The sequence below is a fragment of the Phaethon aethereus genome (assembly GCF_964289735.1).
Source record: "Phaethon aethereus genome assembly, chromosome: 2".
Lineage (NCBI taxonomy): Eukaryota > Metazoa > Chordata > Aves > Phaethontiformes > Phaethontidae > Phaethon > Phaethon aethereus.
In genome coordinates, this window is record NC_138582.1 from 118,666,629 (window position 1) to 118,687,216 (window position 20,588).

Genomic DNA, 20,588 nt, shown 5'->3' on the forward strand with positions numbered 1-20,588 from the left:
ACCAAGTCCTCACTCCTACAAAATTATTGTTTAGGTGAATGGGAGCTATGCTTGCATATATGCCTATGGGTTTTGGCTGTAAGAGGATGGGGGGAGAAACAGGGAAAGAAGAGGAGAGGTGAGAAAAGGGGGGTTGTAGGGGATAAGAAATGCTGAAGCCAAGCTCTGAGCAGTCTAGCCACAGCAGATGCCAGTTTAAAGCATGTAACAGCATATTTGACCTACTTACAGTGGATCTGCATTAGTTACCAAGGTGAAAATGGGTTTGGCTTAATTGTCTTCCAGTTGATTCTCTCTCTCTCTCACACATGTATGTGTGCGTGTCCTTATGTGTGTCTGTATATACATACACATACACGTACATTTATTTTTTTTAAGACCGAAGGGAACTTCCAAATTTGCCTTCTTCAAATCTGATAGTTTTGTGTGCAAACAAGCACTTAATCTGAAGGCACAGCTCTGAGCAGAAGTGGAGGGCTACAGTATGGCTTGGCCATTTGCGATATTTGCCTCCATGTAGCTTTGCATTAAAGGTGACAGAAATATTGAAATAAATCACTCAACATATAACAAACTATAGATATGATCTCTTATAAGTCACAGCATGTAAGAGTATAAAGAGAACCCAAAAATGATTAAATATTTTGAAAAGAAATCCTTCTGTGACCAATTCTCTTATTTCCCGTTAGCACTCCAAGATAATATATTCATTGGACAAGTCCCAATAATTTTTAACTGGTTTTTTTCCCCTGCAAACTTAGCTTAAGTATGAATTAGCCAGAACCTAATTGAGTTGCAAATTGGTTTGGAAAGGAACATTTGATCCCAGAATCATAGTTGCATTTGAAAACTGTATATACGTTCAGCATTGACACTGTTCCAGCAAAGCACTTAAAACCAGACTTCTGAAGATATTTCAGGACCAAAGGGTGAAGATGAGTAGTTAATGGAAATTTCAGAAGAATGCTAGACCTTGAAGTTTGCAGGGATGTAGTTTGGAAATCATGGTCTAACAGACTGCATTTCACTTAGTCTCAGATGCAAATGTGTCCCTCTCTAGAGGTGGATCTATGTTGACTTTTAGCTTAAAACTCTTCTGAGCACAGCCTTGTTTAAATACCGTTCTCTAGACTATTCTGGCTGAGAAGCCATGCTTCAGCCTACGTGCCAGATTTTAACAGAGAATGGTTAGAAAGTTATTCCAGCCTAGCTTCAAATGCCACATTTTGGCCTCAAATGCTCTAGATGGGTCTCATTTTGAAGGAATGTCCTCACCTGCTCGATTTGCCCTACCTTGGAATACTGCTCCCTGAGCCCTCCTGCTTGCACCAGGCAAAGATGCTAAAGACACACACACCAAGCTGCGCTGGACTAAGTTAACTTAAATGGAAGAATGCTCAGGGTTGCTATGGCAAGAGATTTTCAAAATCAGGGCATTACAAAAGGGCATTGGAAACCTTACACTCACATAAGCCTTTAGAAATGCCAGTCTCAGAAATCCTGAAAGCACTGAAATATCCCTTAATTTGAAGGAGAATTGGGTATTCACTTTTATAGTGACTTTAACAGTGTTCAAATCCTCGTGATAGCTTTAAGTATCGCAGACAACTTTCTTAGAATACGTATACAAATAAACAAACTTTAGAGCTTTTGAGGACAGAACAGCCTATCTTTTTAAAACGCATGTGTGGCATTTCTACTCTGTAGAGCTGAAAAGGATATAGGTTTGAAATTAGCAAATCCCCCAAAATGCAGCACCTTAGTCATCACAATACTAGGTGGGAGAAACTTGCCTGCAATTCACTGGATTTAGAGGGAAGCTAAAGAATGTTTTTAATAAGATTTTCACAGATCAAACTCCTGTTTTTTCTAGTGGTGCAAAAAATGAGGTAAGTGGGATAAGTGTTCAGGACATCCTGAACCAGCATTTAAAGAAATGCTGAATTCTTTTAATAGGAAATATATAGTATGAAACAGTTACTTTAATGAAACCTGAGAACCCCTTGAGTTTGTGGGCAAATAGATATTTACTGGATTACAGATAGATGTGGGATTTATTTTTCTCTTTATGAAATAGAGATCCAAGGTTTTTAAAATGTATCTTCCCTTTCTGGGTATAATTTCCAGCACATTTATAAATACAGTGCTTTTATCTCCAGATAAAATTGTCTCTAAAATGAGATTTAAAAGTAAGCTTCTAACCCAGACATATAACAGAAAAATGCTGCATTTAGTAGCTATTTGGAAGTCAATTGTAAGCAGATGGACAGAGCAGCAGGAGCACAATATCCATTGCTAGACACATCGGTGTTTTCAACATTAGCTTTCTGCAAAAAACATCCACCTCAAAAAAACCCAGTATTCCTTCTGCTTTGCTAACCCTCATAAAGTGCATGTCTACTGCATTACACTTCATCTTCAGTGTCCAAATTTTCAGGTCAAACGAATGAACATACAGCTCAATTCTTGCTGAACCGTTTAAAAGAAGAAAAGCCTGGCAAACCGAAAACCTATTGACAAGCAGAAAGTTAAAATAAAGTTGACTCATCCCCTTCTTACAGCTGTATAATTTTCTTCCTGTAGTTGCACTCTGCATGTTTGGAGAGTTACTGGAGTGATGGCAAGTTAAGGACAGAGCCACATGCTTGGCTGCCTTTGCAGGCAAGATATCCTCAGTGATGGTCCCAACATCATTTTCTCTGTTGCTGCATCTCAGCTAGTTCCCTGTAGGGTAGACTTTGGGAGTCAGTAGTACCAGGTTGGTCAAAAACTTCAAAATCAAGGTACCCGTGACCTCCCCTAGTGCTATGTAAGGTGGGGTGTTCTTTTTTTGTTGTTTTTTTTTTTTTTTTTAACTGGAGAAATAACATGCCTGAGCTGTAGCTCTCAAAAATGTGTCCACCTTGTGACGGACATTTTCCACAACAAGTAGTGTCTCTGTATGCTCTTTGTGGGCAGAACATACTCTAAGAGTGGTTATAACTGTATTTGTGACTGTGTCGCAGGCAAAGGCTCTGGAAATAGCACTTGAAAACATAAGTCCCTACTCTAACATAGTGCACATCTCAAGCTCGGTGCTGGACAAAGTGAGCAGGAACTGCCTGCAACTGCATCAGTGTGGGCAGGCTGGCACTCAGGTTCTTGCGAGTTCAGCCCCACGAAACAACCTCTGCACGAACATAATTCAGGTCTCTGCATTTGGTCACTTAGGTTTAAGACAAGATGACGACCAGGAAGGCACTAAGGGATTTGATACGGGACAAGTGAATGGTGCAACTTGATGCATACCTTGACATGGGATGTATGAGAGGGGTATGTCCCCCTGCACTGGATTACATGGGAGGGTATTACCCTGTGAGAGGCCAATGCTAAGAGGGCAGTAAGTTCCCAGCTAGACCGGGAAATCCAAAATCCAGTATATAACAGCTTCCCAACAGTGGTCTTTGAGACAACAGTGCAGGAATCTGTATTCCAAAGCTGTTCAGCCCAAATACTCCTCTGTTCACCTTTGTGCTGATCATCCGGTTACCCAAATGACATCCTGAGCCTGCTTCAGCAAGGAAATTTCTTATTCACATTCTCTTTTTTCCCTCACTCATCGTTACTGCTCCTTTATGTGGTAGATTATGCGCAGCATAATCAGGGAAAGCAGCCATCTGCAGAGCCTCTTAACTAAATTCTCAGCATCTCTCCTGAAAAATTATTTCCCCGCCTAATTAGCTTTGAAACAGGAATTAGCAGCTGCCACTGATGTGATGCTGATTAACAAAAGGGCCCACAGAATTGTTACCAAGTGTAAATTTCTTTGCAATTGTATATGTGCACACATATAAGGATAAATCTTGGAAATACATGAAATATATAAATTACATAGATATGTAAAAATATAGAGAAACATTGAAGTAAAAAAATATTACATTTAATAGGTGTGAATTAACAGGCACACAACTTTTTCCTTGTACACATGATAAAAATCCTGGTGAGGGGGGAAAAATACTATTTGGCTTTCCATGTAGAAGGTTGAGATTCTATTGAAATGGAAATTAAAGCTTTGAACTGACTCTAGTATTGACTGTAGAGAAAATAATTTGATAAACTAATTTTTCTATGTGTCTTATCATAGAAATTTTGGCAGAATCAAAGTGAAGTGTCTTAAGTTTGATAGCACAGGGGAACAGCAGGTACACGAGGCTAATGTGCCATCATCCCCTCTCAGAGCCCTAACTTCAAATTCTTGCTGTGGATCCAAATTAAGGATGTTTTCTGTGCGATAGACATAAACCCTCTGCCCTCTTTCTGGTCACAAAACTGTCCCTGGATGTGCTTAGAAGTTCTCCTTGAGGAAGGCCTCACACTGAAAAAGGATGGAAGCCAGTTAATTTGTTAATTAGACCTACACATGAAGGACATGTGCCAATGGTATTTAACAGTATATCAGGTGCACTACAACTCTGAGGCAGCATAAGTTGCTGCTATTGCCTTTCTACACACAGAAAGCAAGACACAGAGGCCAAGAAAAAGGAAGAGGCAGCAACAAAGTCTGAATTAGCTCAGAATTTTTTTTGTTAGCATTTTTGTGCTCATGTGACAACTTTCTTATTTAAAGTGAGCTGCAAATTAAATAACTTTATAGTTTAAACACAAATACTTATTTGTTTATAGGACTGAACTCTCTGTATCTCTGCATTAATATTGAACTGAACTGTTGTATTTTTGCCAGGGGGGGAGGAAAGCTTGCAAATAGTCCTAGAAAAGAGCCTGTTCTTTCCTATCCTGAATCTCACATCCCCCAGACATCTGGGTGGCTGTGCAGCACACTAACATAGAGCTCAAGTAGCTGTAGAAGGGCTGCATTTACTGCAAGGTAATTAGCCCAGCCCTGCTCTCTCCTGGGTAGCTATAATCTACTTTTTCAAGTTCTTCTACATTATTGACATATCCTGAAATGCTGCCATTCCAGAGTGCTATAATTTTATATACACTTTGCATTGGCACAAATAATGACCCAAGTGTAGGCAAAATTAATCTGATCTTCTGAATGTAAACCAGCATGGCCCAGCCTTTAGGAGCTTGGTGTGACAGAAGATCTTGCACGTGTAACTGAGACCATCAGGTGAGATCACCCAGTGAATGGTTCAGACGGACAATAAGAGCCAAATGCATGGAAGCAGTGCAGCAGCATTGTCAGTGAAGGTCTGAGGCCAGAATCTGAGTCTTGGTCATCATCTTCCAGACGATCAGGTCTTTGGGGAGGTGACCCTGTTGCCAAAGCCCAGGGCTGGGCTAGGCGTGCTTTCCTGACAAGCAGTTCTCCTTGCACAGGTTCATAGCCAGAGCTGCCTTGTCTGCATCCTGCCACCTGGTTTTATTTTCTAGCTGTGAAATGCTGTCCCATTGACTGACCTCCTCTGGTGGGAGATGCATGGCTGCACACCTCCAGCAGCACGCACCAGGCAGTGTCCTAATGGGAAGACCACGGCACACTGAGGAGTTTGTGATCCACACAATAGCTCACCTGCACAGGCCCAGGCCAGTGCTGTGCTGCAAGCCCAACGTGGCCTTCAGGCTTGGCTTGCGCTGCACCAACCCCTTGTCCATAGGACAAATGCAAATTATAGGCCCATCAGTCTTACTTCAGTCCCTGGGAAAGTTATGGAACGAACCCTCCTGAGGGCTATCACAAGTCAAATGAAGCATATGATTGGGAAAAGCCAGCACAGGTTCACTGAGGACAAAATGCACTTGACAAACCTGATCACCCTCTACAACAAAGTAACCTACTCAGTTGATGTGGGATGAGTGGTGGACATTGTCTACCTGGATTTCTCCAAGGCTTTCGATATGGCTTCCCACAGACTCCTCCTAGAGAAATGGATGCGTTACAGTCTAGACAAGTGGTCTGTGCAGTAGGTGGGGAACTGGCTGCCAGGCCGCACCCAGAGGGTGGTGGTAAATAGCTCCTTTTCAAAATGGCAACCTGTCACAAGTGGGGATCGACACCAACGCTTTTTGATATCTTCATAAGTGATCTGGATGATGAGATCAAGTTTGCCGATGATACCAAACTGAGTGGGGAAGTCGACACTTAGGAAGGGAGAACCACCCTGCAGGAAGACTTGGATAGGCTCTAAGAGTGGGCTAACAAGAACTTTAAGAAGTTCAACAAAGACAAATATAAGGTCTTGCACCTGGGAAAACATAATCCAGGAGTGCAGCACAGGCTGGGACCTACCCAGCTGGGGAGCAGCTCTGTGGAAAGGGACCTGGGGGTTCTGGTGGACAACAAGCTCTATGTGAGTGAACAGTGTGCTGCTGCAGCAAAGACGGCCAACAGGATGCTGGGTTGCATCAACAAGGGCATCACCAGCATTGATGAAGTCGTTGTCCCACCTTACTCAGCGCTTGTCAGGCCACACCTGGAATACTGTGTCCAGTTTTGGTCACCGCTATACAAAAAAGATGTGGACAGGCTGGAGAGGGTCCAGAGAAGGGGCACAAAGGTGATCAAAGGACTGGGAAGCCTGCCATAGAGAACTGGATTTGTTCAGCCTTGAGAAAAGAAGGTTTAGGAACCTTATTGCCATGTTCCAGTATTTAAAGGGTGGCTACAAAGAAGATGGTGACTCCATTTTTACAAAGAGTCACATGGGTACAAGTGACAAGGGGTAATGGGTACAAGTTACTCCTAGGGAGATTCTGTTTGGACAGAAGAGGAAATTTTTTCACAGTGAGAACAATCATCAGCCATTGGAATAATCTCTCCAGGGAAGTGGTGGATTCCCCAACATTGGACACTTTCAAGATTCATCTGGACAAAGTGCTGGTCCATGTTGTCTAGATTGTGCTTTTGCCAAGAAAGGTTGGACCAAATGATCCTTGAGGTCCCTTCCAACCTGGTATGCTGTGATTCTATGATTCTATGAACTATCACACTGTAACAAAGGAGCCTGCAGGCAGCTCCCCTCCATACCAACAATTACATCACCTTGCATGGCCTCGCCTTTACCTGAAAGTGCAGCAACAAGATCTCACACGAACATCCTTCTTGTTTGAAAGTAGAAATAATGCATAGAGTTGTTTCCTTCTAAGAAAAATCTTACAAAAGCTTTAAAGACCACAGATCTAGAGAACCTCCCCATGGGTGGGATGTCCGTGGTGTGCTGTACTCCTGTCAGAGGTCTATCTGACACTGCCGAGCTCAGAGTGCCCAGCATCTGAAGGGACATAAGGTTATCTATACCCTACTCTTTTACCTTCTTCTGCTAGTTCTAATAAGTGGTATTTTAAGCAGTACCTTAATGCATCCCTTTCTTACTGGGCTCAGAACAGACACCAGCCCTGGTGCCTTGTAATGGTGCACAAGAGATGTCCCTCCCAGGACTGGCTTGCGGCAGCTCTGGGTTTGTATGTGAAGTCCAGGCTTCTTTTCTACTTACTCATATATTGGTTTTGGCTTTTCCAATTCCAGTGATGTCTTATCTCCTTTTATTTTACATACTGTGAGTGAGATGACTACCAAAGGCCAGAGAGTGAAAACATGTCTCTCTGCCCTCCTTGCCCCAGTGCAATGCACTAGCTCTAACCTGGAGTCATGCTTTCTGTAAAGGAAAGAAGCTCACTTCTCCCTTTCTAACCAGTCCTTGATCTTTCCCACACACTGGCCAGATGGAGTTGAGCACTGAGAGCATGTATTTGTTGGGCCTTACACAGAGAGCACCAGTTGCCTTCCTGTGTACCTTGCTCTACATGTATCAGACAGCAACAAGGTGCCATCAAAACCCACTTTATAATCTGCACTCCAGCTCCTGACCTTGAAGCTTGAATGCCGTATCAGCCCTCGATCCATCCAACTAGTGGACCTGCAAGCTTCAAGCAAGAGAAACGCTTTCTAATCCTTCATTACAGTGATAATAAAATGCTGACATAACCTAAAACTATTCTTGCCTACATGGCTCTTCTACCAGTATTACTGCTAGAATCATCATCACCATCAGTATTATTACCATCTTTATTAGACAAGATAATCTCAATTATCATTAGTGCTAATTTATTATGCTCATCATCAGCTCTGTCATCAGTGTCATTCATCTAATTGTTGCTCATAAATGTTTAACAAAGAAAAACAACAGCTAATCTGCAACATTTAAATCAGCTCAGCTCTGGGAGCAAAAGTGGGAAAATACACAAAACTTTCAGACCCCCAACAGCACTGTAACTACTGACATTTTGGAATAAATATTGTTCTCCAGAAAATGTCCATATCCTTCTTTCACAGAGGCCAGTGAAGGAATAGCAGGTTTTCACCAGGGAAAGTGGGCAATGATGATCCACTCACCGCTGTGCAACAAACCCTGGTGCAGAGAAGGACAATACACAGTCCTCCCTGGCTAGGGATTGACACTGGCTTGGGATAGGAAACAACAGTGAAGGACAGGAGCATACCTGTGTATTTATCTCCACCTCCTAATTGTAGTTTACTGGAATGTTACTCATTTTACTCAATTACTTCATCCCGTGCCAGTGAACTGCAACAGCTGAGGCTCAGCATAATTCAGAGTCAGACACATTTTATTGCTGTTTGAAAACAGTAAATGCTGGGATACTACCCAAACATAGACATCACTGTGGTAGTGGTATTTTACAGTCACTAGAGAAACTCTTCCTTTTAGAACAAGTCCATTATAAACCCTTGGATGACCCTTAAACACCTGCAGATGTATTTGTTCAAAGCCTCAGAGCCTGAACACTGGAGTTACTAGACCTATTTCACACATGCCCCAGATGAGGCAAAACAATCCAGGACATGGCATTTCAAAGCCAGATGCCTAAAACAGAAGTTCCCAGGCTGTCAGCAGGGTCACTTCTGCAACACCAGCACAGCAAGGAGCCATACCAATAAGCCCACTAACAGCAGGACTCATCCCACAGACAGCACGTGTCTCCCTGAACCGCAGGAAGATGTATGGAAAGCCAGATGTCCTGGTTTGTGTCTCTGGCACAGCACTGGGCCACCAAAGCCAAACTCTTCCCTGACCCAATTGCACAGATGTCGGGGGAGCAGCGGTAGCACAGGGCTATTCTTTTTTATCTTCAGAAGAGCAACCATGGGAGAGCACTGACACATGGTAGACTATGGCTATAAATTCCAGTGCAATTTTGCACAGAGGCGTTTCGCACTCGCTCCCCTTTGGCAACCTGCGGCACAGGGGAGAAAGCTAATGGCAACCCACAGCGGTGTGGTTTTGGCAACCTGAACACGATTCCTTACCGCTGACATCTGCGTGACGGTCATCCACTCAGAAGGGATGTGGAAGTGAGCGCCGGCCGAGTCTCCCAACAGCATGACCCCTTGCGAGTCTGCACCTAATTAACGCATTTTATTAGTCACATGAGCAGAAAAAGCAAACTGAAAGAGAGGATGGAGAGCAACCCTTACAGAGCAGGAGCAATGGCAGCTGATGGAGTCAAGGGGTAACTGGCTACACCACGCTTCATGTGGCTGAAATGTTCAGACCCTGCAATGGGATTTTCACTCCATCGGCAGCGAAAACTGACTAACAGGCATTTGCCAAAGCTAGAGAAAGAACTGGGGACTAGGCATGAAAAACTGAGAGGTCTTGCTAATCAGAAAAAATACTGGTTTTATTCAAGGATGGATGTGTTATTTCAGCAGAGGCTCTGCTGTGCAGCCAACAATTATTTTTACTACCCATAGAATATGTATTAAAATGTACTTAAACATTTAGGGAAATTGGATTACTCAGGAAATTGCTCAAAGCTCCTTATAACAGAACTGGGTGGTGGATGGGCTACTCATATGAGTGTTTCTGCTGGAACAATCTGGCTAGTTTATAATTAATGTTACTTAGCATTTGCAGATCGCCTTTTATCTAAAAATGTTGAAAAGTCTTGCCAGGCAATGGTTCATCCTCAGGATGCTGATTTAAATGCAAGGCTATGTAAGCAGCAGCTGTAGTTGCGGCTGTTTAGTAGGGGTGTCATTTGTGCATAGGGGTACATACAGGCACCCGCATCACTGTCAGGGAGATCAGCTGACGGCATCACTTCACCTCTTTAAGGCTTTCCCTGGAAAAGCATCAGCACCACTGCGGGCACGATGCCAGTATTTATGGCAATGGGTCAAACTGGATACACACGGAGAATAAACTGCTCTCCTGAATCATCTGGGCTAGGCTTCAGGCACCACAGAAGATGCAGGGGTGACATCTCTGCTGCTGTCCCTTGTCTATGTATTTCAACTTAATAACCAAGCTGGCTTTTATCAGGAAGTTACCAGCAGCCCATGCTTTTCATGTTTCATCTTTGTCTGTCCTCCAGATTAAAAAAAAAACCCAAACAAACAGATTTTGCCTTTTTGCCTTTCTCGTGAAGTTGTAAAGCCCATTCTCTTTCCCCTTCATTGGCAATGACTGTGAAAATATTAAAATATTTATGAAATTAATACAAAAAATTGTTTCTTGTATTGACTGTAAACACTTACCTTTGCAGAATTTCTCCTCGTAGGGAATTCCGTCTTTTGGATCCACACCCTGTTGGAGGAGAGAAGGGGCAGATAATAGTATCTATCTAGTGCCTGAAAAATGGCAGTGTAAAACAGAGGCTGAGAATTCAGTTCTTGAATGTTTACTTGCAGGAAGCACTGCATCATGATAATGATGCTTTCCATTACACTATTTTAATAAGTATATGTATATTTAAATTAATTATAATAGCTATAATTTAAATAATCATAAGCATCAATAAACAAACTTCACTCGTAACTGCTTCCCCTATGTTTCCTTAGTTTTTAATAAATACAGTTTTATTACCTGGAATATCAAAGGCAGTAAATAAATAGGAGTAATCCAAATCAGTTAATAAACCAGAATAAATAATAATAAAAAAATTTGCAGACTAATTTAAAAGGAGGAATAAAGAGAAGAAGTAATCAGGAAGGAAATGTAAGATGTAACTTCATTTGCTTACCCATATGCCATTGCAGTTAGAGTCAATTTTCACATCCCAGTTATCAGGACTGAAACAGAGTTACAAAAGGATATACAGTGTTACAGAAAATAAAGCAAAAGGGGATTTAGAAGAAATAGGATCCTTTCTGACATTTTTAAGGAAGATATAAAATAATTAGAAATTTCTTTCTGCACAGAAGGGTGGTTTTTTTCCCCCTTTAAATATAGAAAAAGCAATTTTTCCTAGCAAAATGCAATATTAATTCAAAGTTAATACTGGAAGTTGCTGAATGAAACTCACCCTTTCAGTCTGCATATTCACTTAGGTGAAGTGAATGGGGTTGATTTTTGCAGAAGACAGACCCTTTCCCCCTGCCCTTTTCCTTGCTTTTAAGTGTTCACTGAAATCCACCAAGTCCCTCACTCCAAACTCAGTGCAGGGTAATGAGGATTTGCTCTGACACAGTGTAATTAGCTCAGGACTCTTTTACAGGGAGATTCCATCTATTCCGTCCGGCACTACACAGGGACTCTGTAAGCCCATTTCTGCTCACGCAGCTGTGCTGCCCAGGTTGATGGCACATGATTCTTCCAAGCCCACATCCTTAAACTCAGCTTATCTATTACAAGCCAGTTAATGCCTAGGCTTTAAAAACAGTCCTGCTCAATAGCTTCTTGACAAACCCATGGTAGAGAAGAGGTCTATTTTTGAAAGACTATTTTGGGCACAGGGTAAGATAGCAAGAGCGGGAGACTTTGTTCAAGGCCATGCTGTTATGACTGGCTGTGTTCTCCGTTTCAAGTGTGCATGGAAGTCCATGCTGGGAGGTATTCACCTAGAAGATATTCACTTAGAAGGGCACATATTTAGCTCTATGTTTCCACCAACATAACATGAGGATTGGATGCTGGGGCTCAGCAGCCATCCACGAGCAGCACTGTTTAGCCCTCCTGTCCTGCTGCTCCCTAAGGTAGGCACAGTCCGCATTAGCTCAAGTGGCATAAGGCTTGTAAGCCTCAGCAGCATGGTTTCCCTCCCTACCTTTGCTCTGTCTGACCAATTTTGGCTGCAGATACTCCAGAGAAAGGAAAGAAACCTGTGAACCACCCCTCATGCTAACAAACACACTCAATCCCTGGTTTTGATCGTCCCCGCTCATCTCTATCACAGTGAAACCAAGCAGTGAGCTGTGACGTGATCTCTTAGAGTATGACCAAAACCAAGTATGGAGCTCATTCTTCAAGAAGCCACAATAACTAGGAAACCTTTAAAATAATTAAAAGCTTTACCGTCTGCCAGGGTACACGGCGGTGTTTTTGTCGTTGCAGTCTCTGCCTCGCCAGTGATAGCCCCTCAATGTCTGAAAGCCAGGAGAAGCACACAAATAGGATGTTCATTGTTGCTCTTGTACTTTTAATTTAAAATATCTAAAATGAGAATCTAACTCAAGGTGTAGGAATAACACCCAGTAAATGGGTTGTATTCCAGAGTCCCTTTGCTAAAGCTTTAATAAATGACACTTTGGTGCAGAAATAAGACAAGCTGGCAATTTAATTTGGTTTTTTATATGACTTTATTTCACTTATTATTAATTCAGTAAACAGCCCACTCAGCAGCCGAGAAATTTGCTTCTGCAGGGAACACAGCTTTATGTGCACGTCTCCCCAGGTGGCATAAATGAGTGATTGTTTTTTCATCCAGAAAAAAACCCCACCCTTTATGATAAAACCCCCTCCATTCACTTCACTCCTATACCTGTTTTCATATCAATGAATAAGGCTTGGCAGAAAGCAGGAGGAATCCCACAGACATTCTCATTATCAAATGATTACTGCACCAAAGGAAAGGCTTTGCTTACCGGGAAAGTACTAAATTTATCTCCATCAAAATCTTCAAAAGGCAATTTATTTCTTATGACACTGTAAAAAACAAAAACAACAACGTTGTTAACATATGGAAGGGAACCTATTCAGAAAGGAAAAAAGACAGTAAAGCGTACAGAATAGATAACAGCTGGCCTGTCTCTCACAGGTCCGTATTCAGTTTTAGCTCCATGCTTCAGCAAAGTGATTCTGCTCAAAGGAGCAAATTCTGATTTCTTTCAATATCTGCTGACCGAGCTCTGGAGGTGAGGCTGATGGACTCATGTCTGGCTGCAACGTCGAACCTTCAGTCTCCAAAACAAACTAGGACATCAAAACTGTGGTAAAAGTAACCATCATTTTCGGAAATAAATACTACAGTCAGCCTGGCAGAATTCCTTCTACTTGCAAAAGAGCTGCAGAATGGGACCTTATGCTGATGGAGACTAGTCTCCTTCTTTTGTTAAAAAAAAAAGGCAAATACACTTTCTTATATTCATCCCTCAAGTTTTTATGCCATCTCTCTCCTGTTGTGTTCAGTCTAGAAGACTTGTAGTTTGCATACCAGGCTGCAGCTACACAAAACCAACCAACCAAAAAAAGCTTATTTTATAGGGTAAAAGTGGATTTAATAATAAGAAGGACCATACACGCTGAATTCACAGGTGGCCTTATGCTTTAACTGAGGATCAGAGTCTCATCTTGCATTTCTGTACCTAGTCTCAGAAACTTCGAGCCATGCTCAAACATATTTGAGAAAAGTATCTTACTTTGATTTGAGCAATGGAGACCTGAGCCCTCAGTGGTCCCCCACAGTGCTTCATTACATTAACCTTTGAAAATTACACCTTTTTTTTCCATTGTGACTTTTGTTTCCAGCAACCCTATAAGTTTTAGCAGTGCCTGAAACAGGTGTTAAAATGCTGCTGTCAGCTCTGTGCCCCTTCCTTTTTCCTAGCTTTCACACGGTGCTGCCTGAGCATGGCACCTCTCTTTGGCTACGGGACACAGCTTAGCTCACCTGCATTGAGCAGCCTTTCATATTTGGCCCAGCAGGCAGCACTCCTTGAATGACATGCTAGTCAACCATTCCTTGGCACGTTTTCTTTCCAAGTTTTTCCAACCTTTTGAACTCATCAGAGATGCTGAACCTGGCTCAGAGAGCAAATAGGTGCAATGAGGGTGGATTCCTCAGACTGCATGAGCATCAGGATAACAAAAAATACAGAGGAGACAGGTGACATGCACGCCTGGTGGGGCTTGTAACCCTTATTCTGTTTGTAAGCAATAATTTCCACATGCTGCTTTGGGCTACTTCTTCTCTGCGGTAAGGTTCAGTTGCAAGGAACTGGCACAGATCCAGACCAGCTAAAAAAGTCCAGCTGCCAAACATGTTTTTTGTAGCTACAGAAAGAAGAAAGAAAAAACCAAAAGAGTGAGAGAGATCAGAAGAGTTGAACATATTCGATCCAACGTGTGAGATACAATTTGATTCCTGCTTCCACCGTCTGAACTCACAGGGCTCAAATTCAAATTATTTGTCCTGACTTACATTCCAAAGGCATTTGAAAACTTACAAGATATTTCATGTTAATCAATCCATTCCCAATAAACTCCTGATATTTGCAGTTTCAATTAAATGAGCAGAAATAGGTGAGCAAGTTAGTCTTGGCAGTCAAATCAGTCAAAATACTCTGCTGATAATACTGATTTATTCTTAGATTTGCTTGACTCCTCCTCCAACTTGCTGGAATACACTGACAAATATGCTTTAGGTGTAATAGTCCAGCTGATGTCCTCGGCCTTTCTCAGAAACTGACCCGAAGTCAGCACTGCCATAAGTTGTTTTTCCTGTCCGCCATCCACCCAGCTTTCTTAAATACCTTGAGATTCTCCTACACTTTGCAACTGCCATTTAATATATGTTCCTCACAGAGTTATATAGGTGCTGGTGGCCTTCCTGTGTTGAGCCATGGGCACCACAACTGGGTGAACAAATGAAATGGAGAAATCTCTTGGGGTCAGAAAATCTCAGGAGAAAACTGGCTCCCTTTTGGAGGTGTCACACATTTGAGTGTGTCATATATTTGACCTCTGGGACCTGCTAAAATTATGCAAATATTTTAAGTATTGAAAAAGCACAGGGATCCCTCTGAGGAATCTTACTTGCCTGAATTCTGTGCATCCTCCCTCTATGCTACCTGAACAGGAGTTTTGTGAAGGAAACCAACAGAAGTAAAGTATAGGAAGCTTTGTCAATGGAGAATGATTTTTAAAAGAAACAAATGTACCATATTGTTTCTGTTTAAGGACTGAAAACTTTATACATACTATTTAATCTTCTCACACAGGTTGGCCAGGAGAGGAAATGCACATATACTTGAAAACCCCATGAAGCTTTTCTGGAGGGGAAGAAAATAAAAGAAGATGGATGTATTAGTTCATAGGTGCAGCGTGGCTTGGGATATTCAGTGTCAGTAAAGTCCAGAGCTAAATAATGTATTTTCTGCCTAGAAACATCTGAAAACTCCAATGATGCTACATGCTTGGGGATTTAGACTTGACACAGAAGTCAACTTAAGGATTTCAACTGAACATTTTACAGACCAACTACTCTTGCTTTCAAAGAGCCGTAAAATTAGAAAGGAAGAAGCTCCTGTGAAATCGTCTCCTCTCATGTACCTAAGTTATTTTTTTCATTCTTTGTAAAAATTACTGTTCTTATGCTCAATAAACATGATGATATCTGACATTTAGTGCGAAACTGGTGAAAGTAACACATTGTGGGCCATAAGGCTGGTTTCTACGCACTTGGGGAGGGGTAGATAAGCCAAAGGTCAGGAACAAACCCAAAGAGAGAAGAAATGCCCCCATTTCCAGGATGTACATAGAATGCCCTTGACTTTTTACCTGGAAATCTCATAACTAGATTTTATCTTAGTCAGAAAGACAGCTGCTGCAGGATAAACTCTTTCAGCACTAAAAGACCATAGCCATGAGCCAATCTGGTTGAGGTTCCAGGTAGGAAGGAAGCTTCAGAAGCTGAAAGAGACCTTTCTGATGAATGCTCAAGTTATGGAAACATTGCACTGCATCGGCAATCAACCCCACAAACATGCTGCTCATGTGTCTTCACTGTAAGTTCAGGTGGTCTTTAAACACTGAGGGCATTCAAGTGGTCTATAAATACAGAGGGCTAGCTGATGCCACCGTCTAATTAACTGTATTCACTAAGGCTGCATTCAGCATGTAAATATGGAGCAGATGAGCAGATGGACATACTCATAACTTTATGCAAAGAAGAGTAATTATTTATATGGCGATAGCATTGAAGAGCTCTGTCCTTGGACCAACTCCCTTGTGTTACACAATTTATATACACAGAAAAAAAATAAGATGGTCCTTGCCCTAATGAGATTACAACCCAAATCGAACATAAAACAGAAGATAAGGGTTGGATACAGCTCAGGAGATGACAATGAAAGGCTATTAATCACAGTGAGGGGCAGTAACCCCGACGTATAAAGCTCTGAGTGACAAAGCAGAACTTTGAGGCGGCACTGCAGGGCAGTGAGGCAGTGATGCCGCAGTGTGTAGGGCATTGCCCTGCAGCTCCAGGGAAGGTAGAAAAGTGTTTGCTTGGACAGATGAAAATGGGTGATGGAGATGAGGGTCTCGCACCGTCCAGAACAGGAGGTCAGCCACAGCAATATGTCACAGCCAGGATCACAATGTGGAGGTGAAGGCTGGGGTAGTAAAGAGGGGGTAGAGCCCCTAGTACAAAGGTGGAAGCCAACATTTGCACTGGTGACTGAAGTGACCAAGCAGCAAGGTGAGGATGAAAAAAAGTGGCATCTTGTAGGGGAGACCTGCAGTGGAGGTGGAGCTGTAACTGCACTTTTTGAAGGATGCAATAGAGAAAGCAAAGGAGAAAAAAAGGTTGAAAGTCGGGGAGACAAGAAACCTGCAAAAAAAACCCCACCAATTGACTCTCTTCAGCTCTAACACACTCAAATGGCAAGGCTGGAGTCACACGGGCTTGCGGGGGCCATGAGGAGAAGGGCATGTCAGTGGAGTCAAAGGAGAAACCAGAACACAACCACAGGAGTGAATGGAAATGGCCAAAAGCAGTCAGGGAGTGGGGCCTTTCCTTGAGCTGAAAGACCAACCTGGTCCCACTGCTGCGGCTCCAGCCACTCTGTGCTCTTCCCCATCCCTCTGCACCTCTGTATTTAAGCTCCCTGCCAGCCTGGCTGCCTCGGGGCTACGTCCTGCAGCACGGTAGGGATGCAGACCTCCTCTTTGCTCTCTGTTTGTGCATATGCATGTATGGCCAGGTAGGCAGAGAGAGCAAGAGGCATGCAAGCAGGATGCCAGCTTTTCTTAAAGAGCTTTGTAAACCTACATACGCCTTCCTGGAAAGAGGAAAGAAACCACTTCCCCACCTCCTGCATGTAGGACTAATCCCAGCGCTGCCTACAAAAGCACTAGAGGTTCTTAAAGGTTTCCATCAGGCTAAGATTTGCAGTGTCTTCATCTGAGCTGTCAGTTTTTCACTTCAGCCTAAGTCACAGCATGCAAAGCCTTTGGAAGTTAAGGCATCTGGAGCTGAAACTGCACCAGAAAGACAAACTACAGGGCTTGCAAGAAATAAATACATAAATAAAATCTTTCCTTCTGCTCATGGGCTGCATCTAAAGCCTACCCTTTACTGTAAGTAGAATAAAATCTTTCCTGCCTTTTTCTCAGCTAGTCATTTGGAAATTGTTGCTGACTGGATCTCCATTAGTCTCAAAGGAAGTCTATCCTGCAGCCTCAGAGACTGCCTAACTTTGGTGGGAATGGATGGCATGATGGTGCCCTGGAAGTGGTATGGGCAATGTCGAGCTGGGCTTTGAGGACCAGCTGCAGCAGCATCCCAGAGCACAGCAGCATCTGGATCCCCAGCCTACACATCCCCACAGCACATGGGACAGTGAGGTCCAGATGTAATACTTCGGCTCTGCTTTGGAGTGTGCAGGAGAGCAGCTCATCTGCTCTTTGAGGGTGTCTTGGGCTACCCTCAAAAGGCAACAAGGAGTACAGGGTTAAAAAAAGGGATGACCTTTGTATGTGTGAGTGAGAGAGCGCATGAGCACAGGTAAGCAGGCACTACAGGGTCCTTCCCAGCAGAGCCAGGCTATGATTGCAGTATGTGGTTTTGGGAGGAGATGGGTTTTTTGTCCCTGTGTAACATGAGTGGGTGGGCAGAAGACCGGTTCATGCCCCACTCTGCCTTGCAATTCCCTTTTGACTCCCTCTGTGGCTTCCCACTTCTCCTGCTGCCAGGCTGTGACTTGCAGGGACTGCATAGTCATGACAGGATTGCATGCATGGTGCTTGCTCTCATTAAATGCTACAGCCACGACTCTATTCATCATTCTTTCACTACTGTTGCTCAAAGATTCCTCCTAGTATCTTCTCTACCCTTAAGAAAAGTTAGTGCTAGAGGTGCTCACAGTGATGGATAACACCAATATTTTATTCATTGCCTGTTAACAACCCCTAATGACACTTCTGTAATTATTTTAATTGGTTTTGCAAAAAAAGAATAATAATGAGGCCCTAATGCTTGTTGGTGTTTGGCTTAAGCCAGTTGCTCACAGATGGCTCACTACTTTTAATGAATGGAGATATTTATTAGATTTTTTTGGGTTGTAGCCACTTTCACTGCATCTCTACATCTGGAAATTACCTTTGCTTTTTCCCACACCCACAGTGATCCTAAGAAATGCCTGGTAAATACAAACTCCTGGGAACCAGGCAGACCTCCCATTCTCATTATCAACAGCCATAATCACACCTCTTTTTTTATGCACAGTCACACACAGCTGCCAAGCAAAGGTGGGGACAGCTAACTTGCAAGAACCTCTTCAGAAGGCTTTCCCCAAACATGCAATGGGGCAAAAGCAAGATTTGGGAAGATAGGGGAAGAATGAGCAGATATAATTTGATGTTTCAGTCCAGCATGAGCTGAGCACAAAAAAGGCCAGGTGAATGTTTTTATCTCTCCATCAGTGTGTATACAGAGATGTCCTACCACAGACAGGGCGTTTCTGGATCCTCAACCACACATTTATCCAGGCAACCCTCTCCCTAAGTAGCAAAAAGCACCTCAGCTGTTTTGGCCCTTGCTCACTGGCACGTGTATCTGCCTGGGCAGGTGAACAGACCATGATTTGGCAGCGTTCAGATTGTACAGGTGATTTTCTTACTATTTCATCACGCGCTGCCGCTCTGGGATACGGGGCTTATGCAAGTGTGATACACACTGTGCTTTCTCCTGGAGATTTTCCTTTGTGTTTCTTATTACATTGTTTTTCTGGATTTGAAATGAAATTAACTGCAGTCTGGGTGAAGGAGAAGTTGTGAGATATAGCAACGTGTCTAGAAATGTTACTTTTAATTTTGTAGCTTTAAAATAAGTTTCAGCAAGGGACATCACAGGGAACATGCTAGGAATAACTGCAGGAGAGGCCCAACCAACAACATGATACTTGTTTTAATTTGAGCTGACCTTGTATTGTGCAGTTATGTAGGTTTAGAAGTACATTGACTGGAGACCTTGTATTGGGTTTGCGTGGCAAGGTTTTGGTAGTGGTGGGGTTTGCAGGGGTGGCTTCTGTGAGAAGCGGCTAGAAGCTTCCCCTGTGTCTGACAGAGCCAATGCCAGCCGGCTCCAAGACAGACCCACTGCTGGCCAAGGCTGAGCCCATCAGTGATGATCGTAGCACCTCTGGGATAACAGAATTAAGAAGTGGAAAAAAAATGGCAGGCAGCATTTGCAGCTGGAGAGAGGAGTGAGAATATGTGAGAGAAACAACTCTGCAGACACCCAGGTCAGTGCAGCAGGAGGGGCAGGAGGGGCTCCAGGCACTGGAGCAGAGATTCCCCGGTAGCCCGTGGGGAAGACCATGGTGAGGCAGGCTGTCCCCTTGCAGCCCGTGGAGCTGATATCCACCTGCAGCCTGGGGAGGAACCCATGCTGGGGCAGGAGGATGCCCGAAGGAGGCTGTGACCCTGTGGGGACCCCATGATGGAGCAGGCTTCTGGCAGGACCTGTGGACCCATAGAGAGAGGAGCCCAGGCTGGAGCAAATTTGCTCCAGGACTTGTGAACCCATGGAGGACCCAGGCTGGAGCAGTCTGTTCCTGAAGGACGGCACCCATGGAAGGGACCCAGATTGGAGCAGTTCATGAAGAACTGCAGCCTGTGGGAAGGACTCAGGTTGGAGAAATTCATGGAGGACTGTCTCCCATGGGAGGGACCCCACAGTGGAGCAGGGGAAGAATGTGAGGAGTCCTCCCCCTGAGGAGGAAGGAGCGGCAGAGACAACATGTGATGAACTGACCACAACCCCCATTCCCCATCCCCCTGCGCTGCTTGAGGGGAGGAGGTAGAGAAATCAGGAGCAAAGTTGAGCCTGGGAAGAAGGGAGGAGTCGGGGAAAGGTGTTTTAAGATTTGGTTTTATTTCCCTTATCCTACTCTGATTTGACTGGCAATAAATTAAACTAATTTCCCCAAGTGGAGTCTGTTTTGTCTATGACAGTAATTGCTGGCTGATCTCTCCCTGTCCTCATCTCAACCCATTGAGCTTCTCGTTATATTTTCCTCTCCCCTGTTCAGCTGAGGAGGGGAGTGACAGAACGGCTTTGGTGGACACCTGGTGTCCGGCCAAGGTTAACCCACCACAGACCTTGCTGCTTCTAGCAGGGGC

At 43.5% G+C, this 20,588-nt stretch overlaps 1 protein-coding gene across 1 annotated transcript in view; it reads right to left on the bottom strand.

The window, feature by feature from the left end:
• The window catches only part of AOAH (acyloxyacyl hydrolase), a gene marked incomplete at its 3' end in the record, with an annotated part of 84,379 nt that overhangs the window by 33,095 nt on the left and 30,696 nt on the right, over nt 1-20,588 (bottom strand). The window contains exons 7-12 of the mRNA XM_081996847.1: nt 15,162-15,232; nt 12,827-12,887; nt 12,258-12,328; nt 10,987-11,035; nt 10,502-10,550; nt 9,269-9,363 (exon numbers count right to left, since the gene is read on the bottom strand). Of these exons, the coding sequence (XP_081852973.1) occupies nt 9,269-9,363; nt 10,502-10,550; nt 10,987-11,035; nt 12,258-12,328; nt 12,827-12,887; nt 15,162-15,232 (396 nt within the window). The remainder of the gene's footprint in view (nt 1-9,268; nt 9,364-10,501; nt 10,551-10,986; nt 11,036-12,257; nt 12,329-12,826; nt 12,888-15,161; nt 15,233-20,588) is intronic.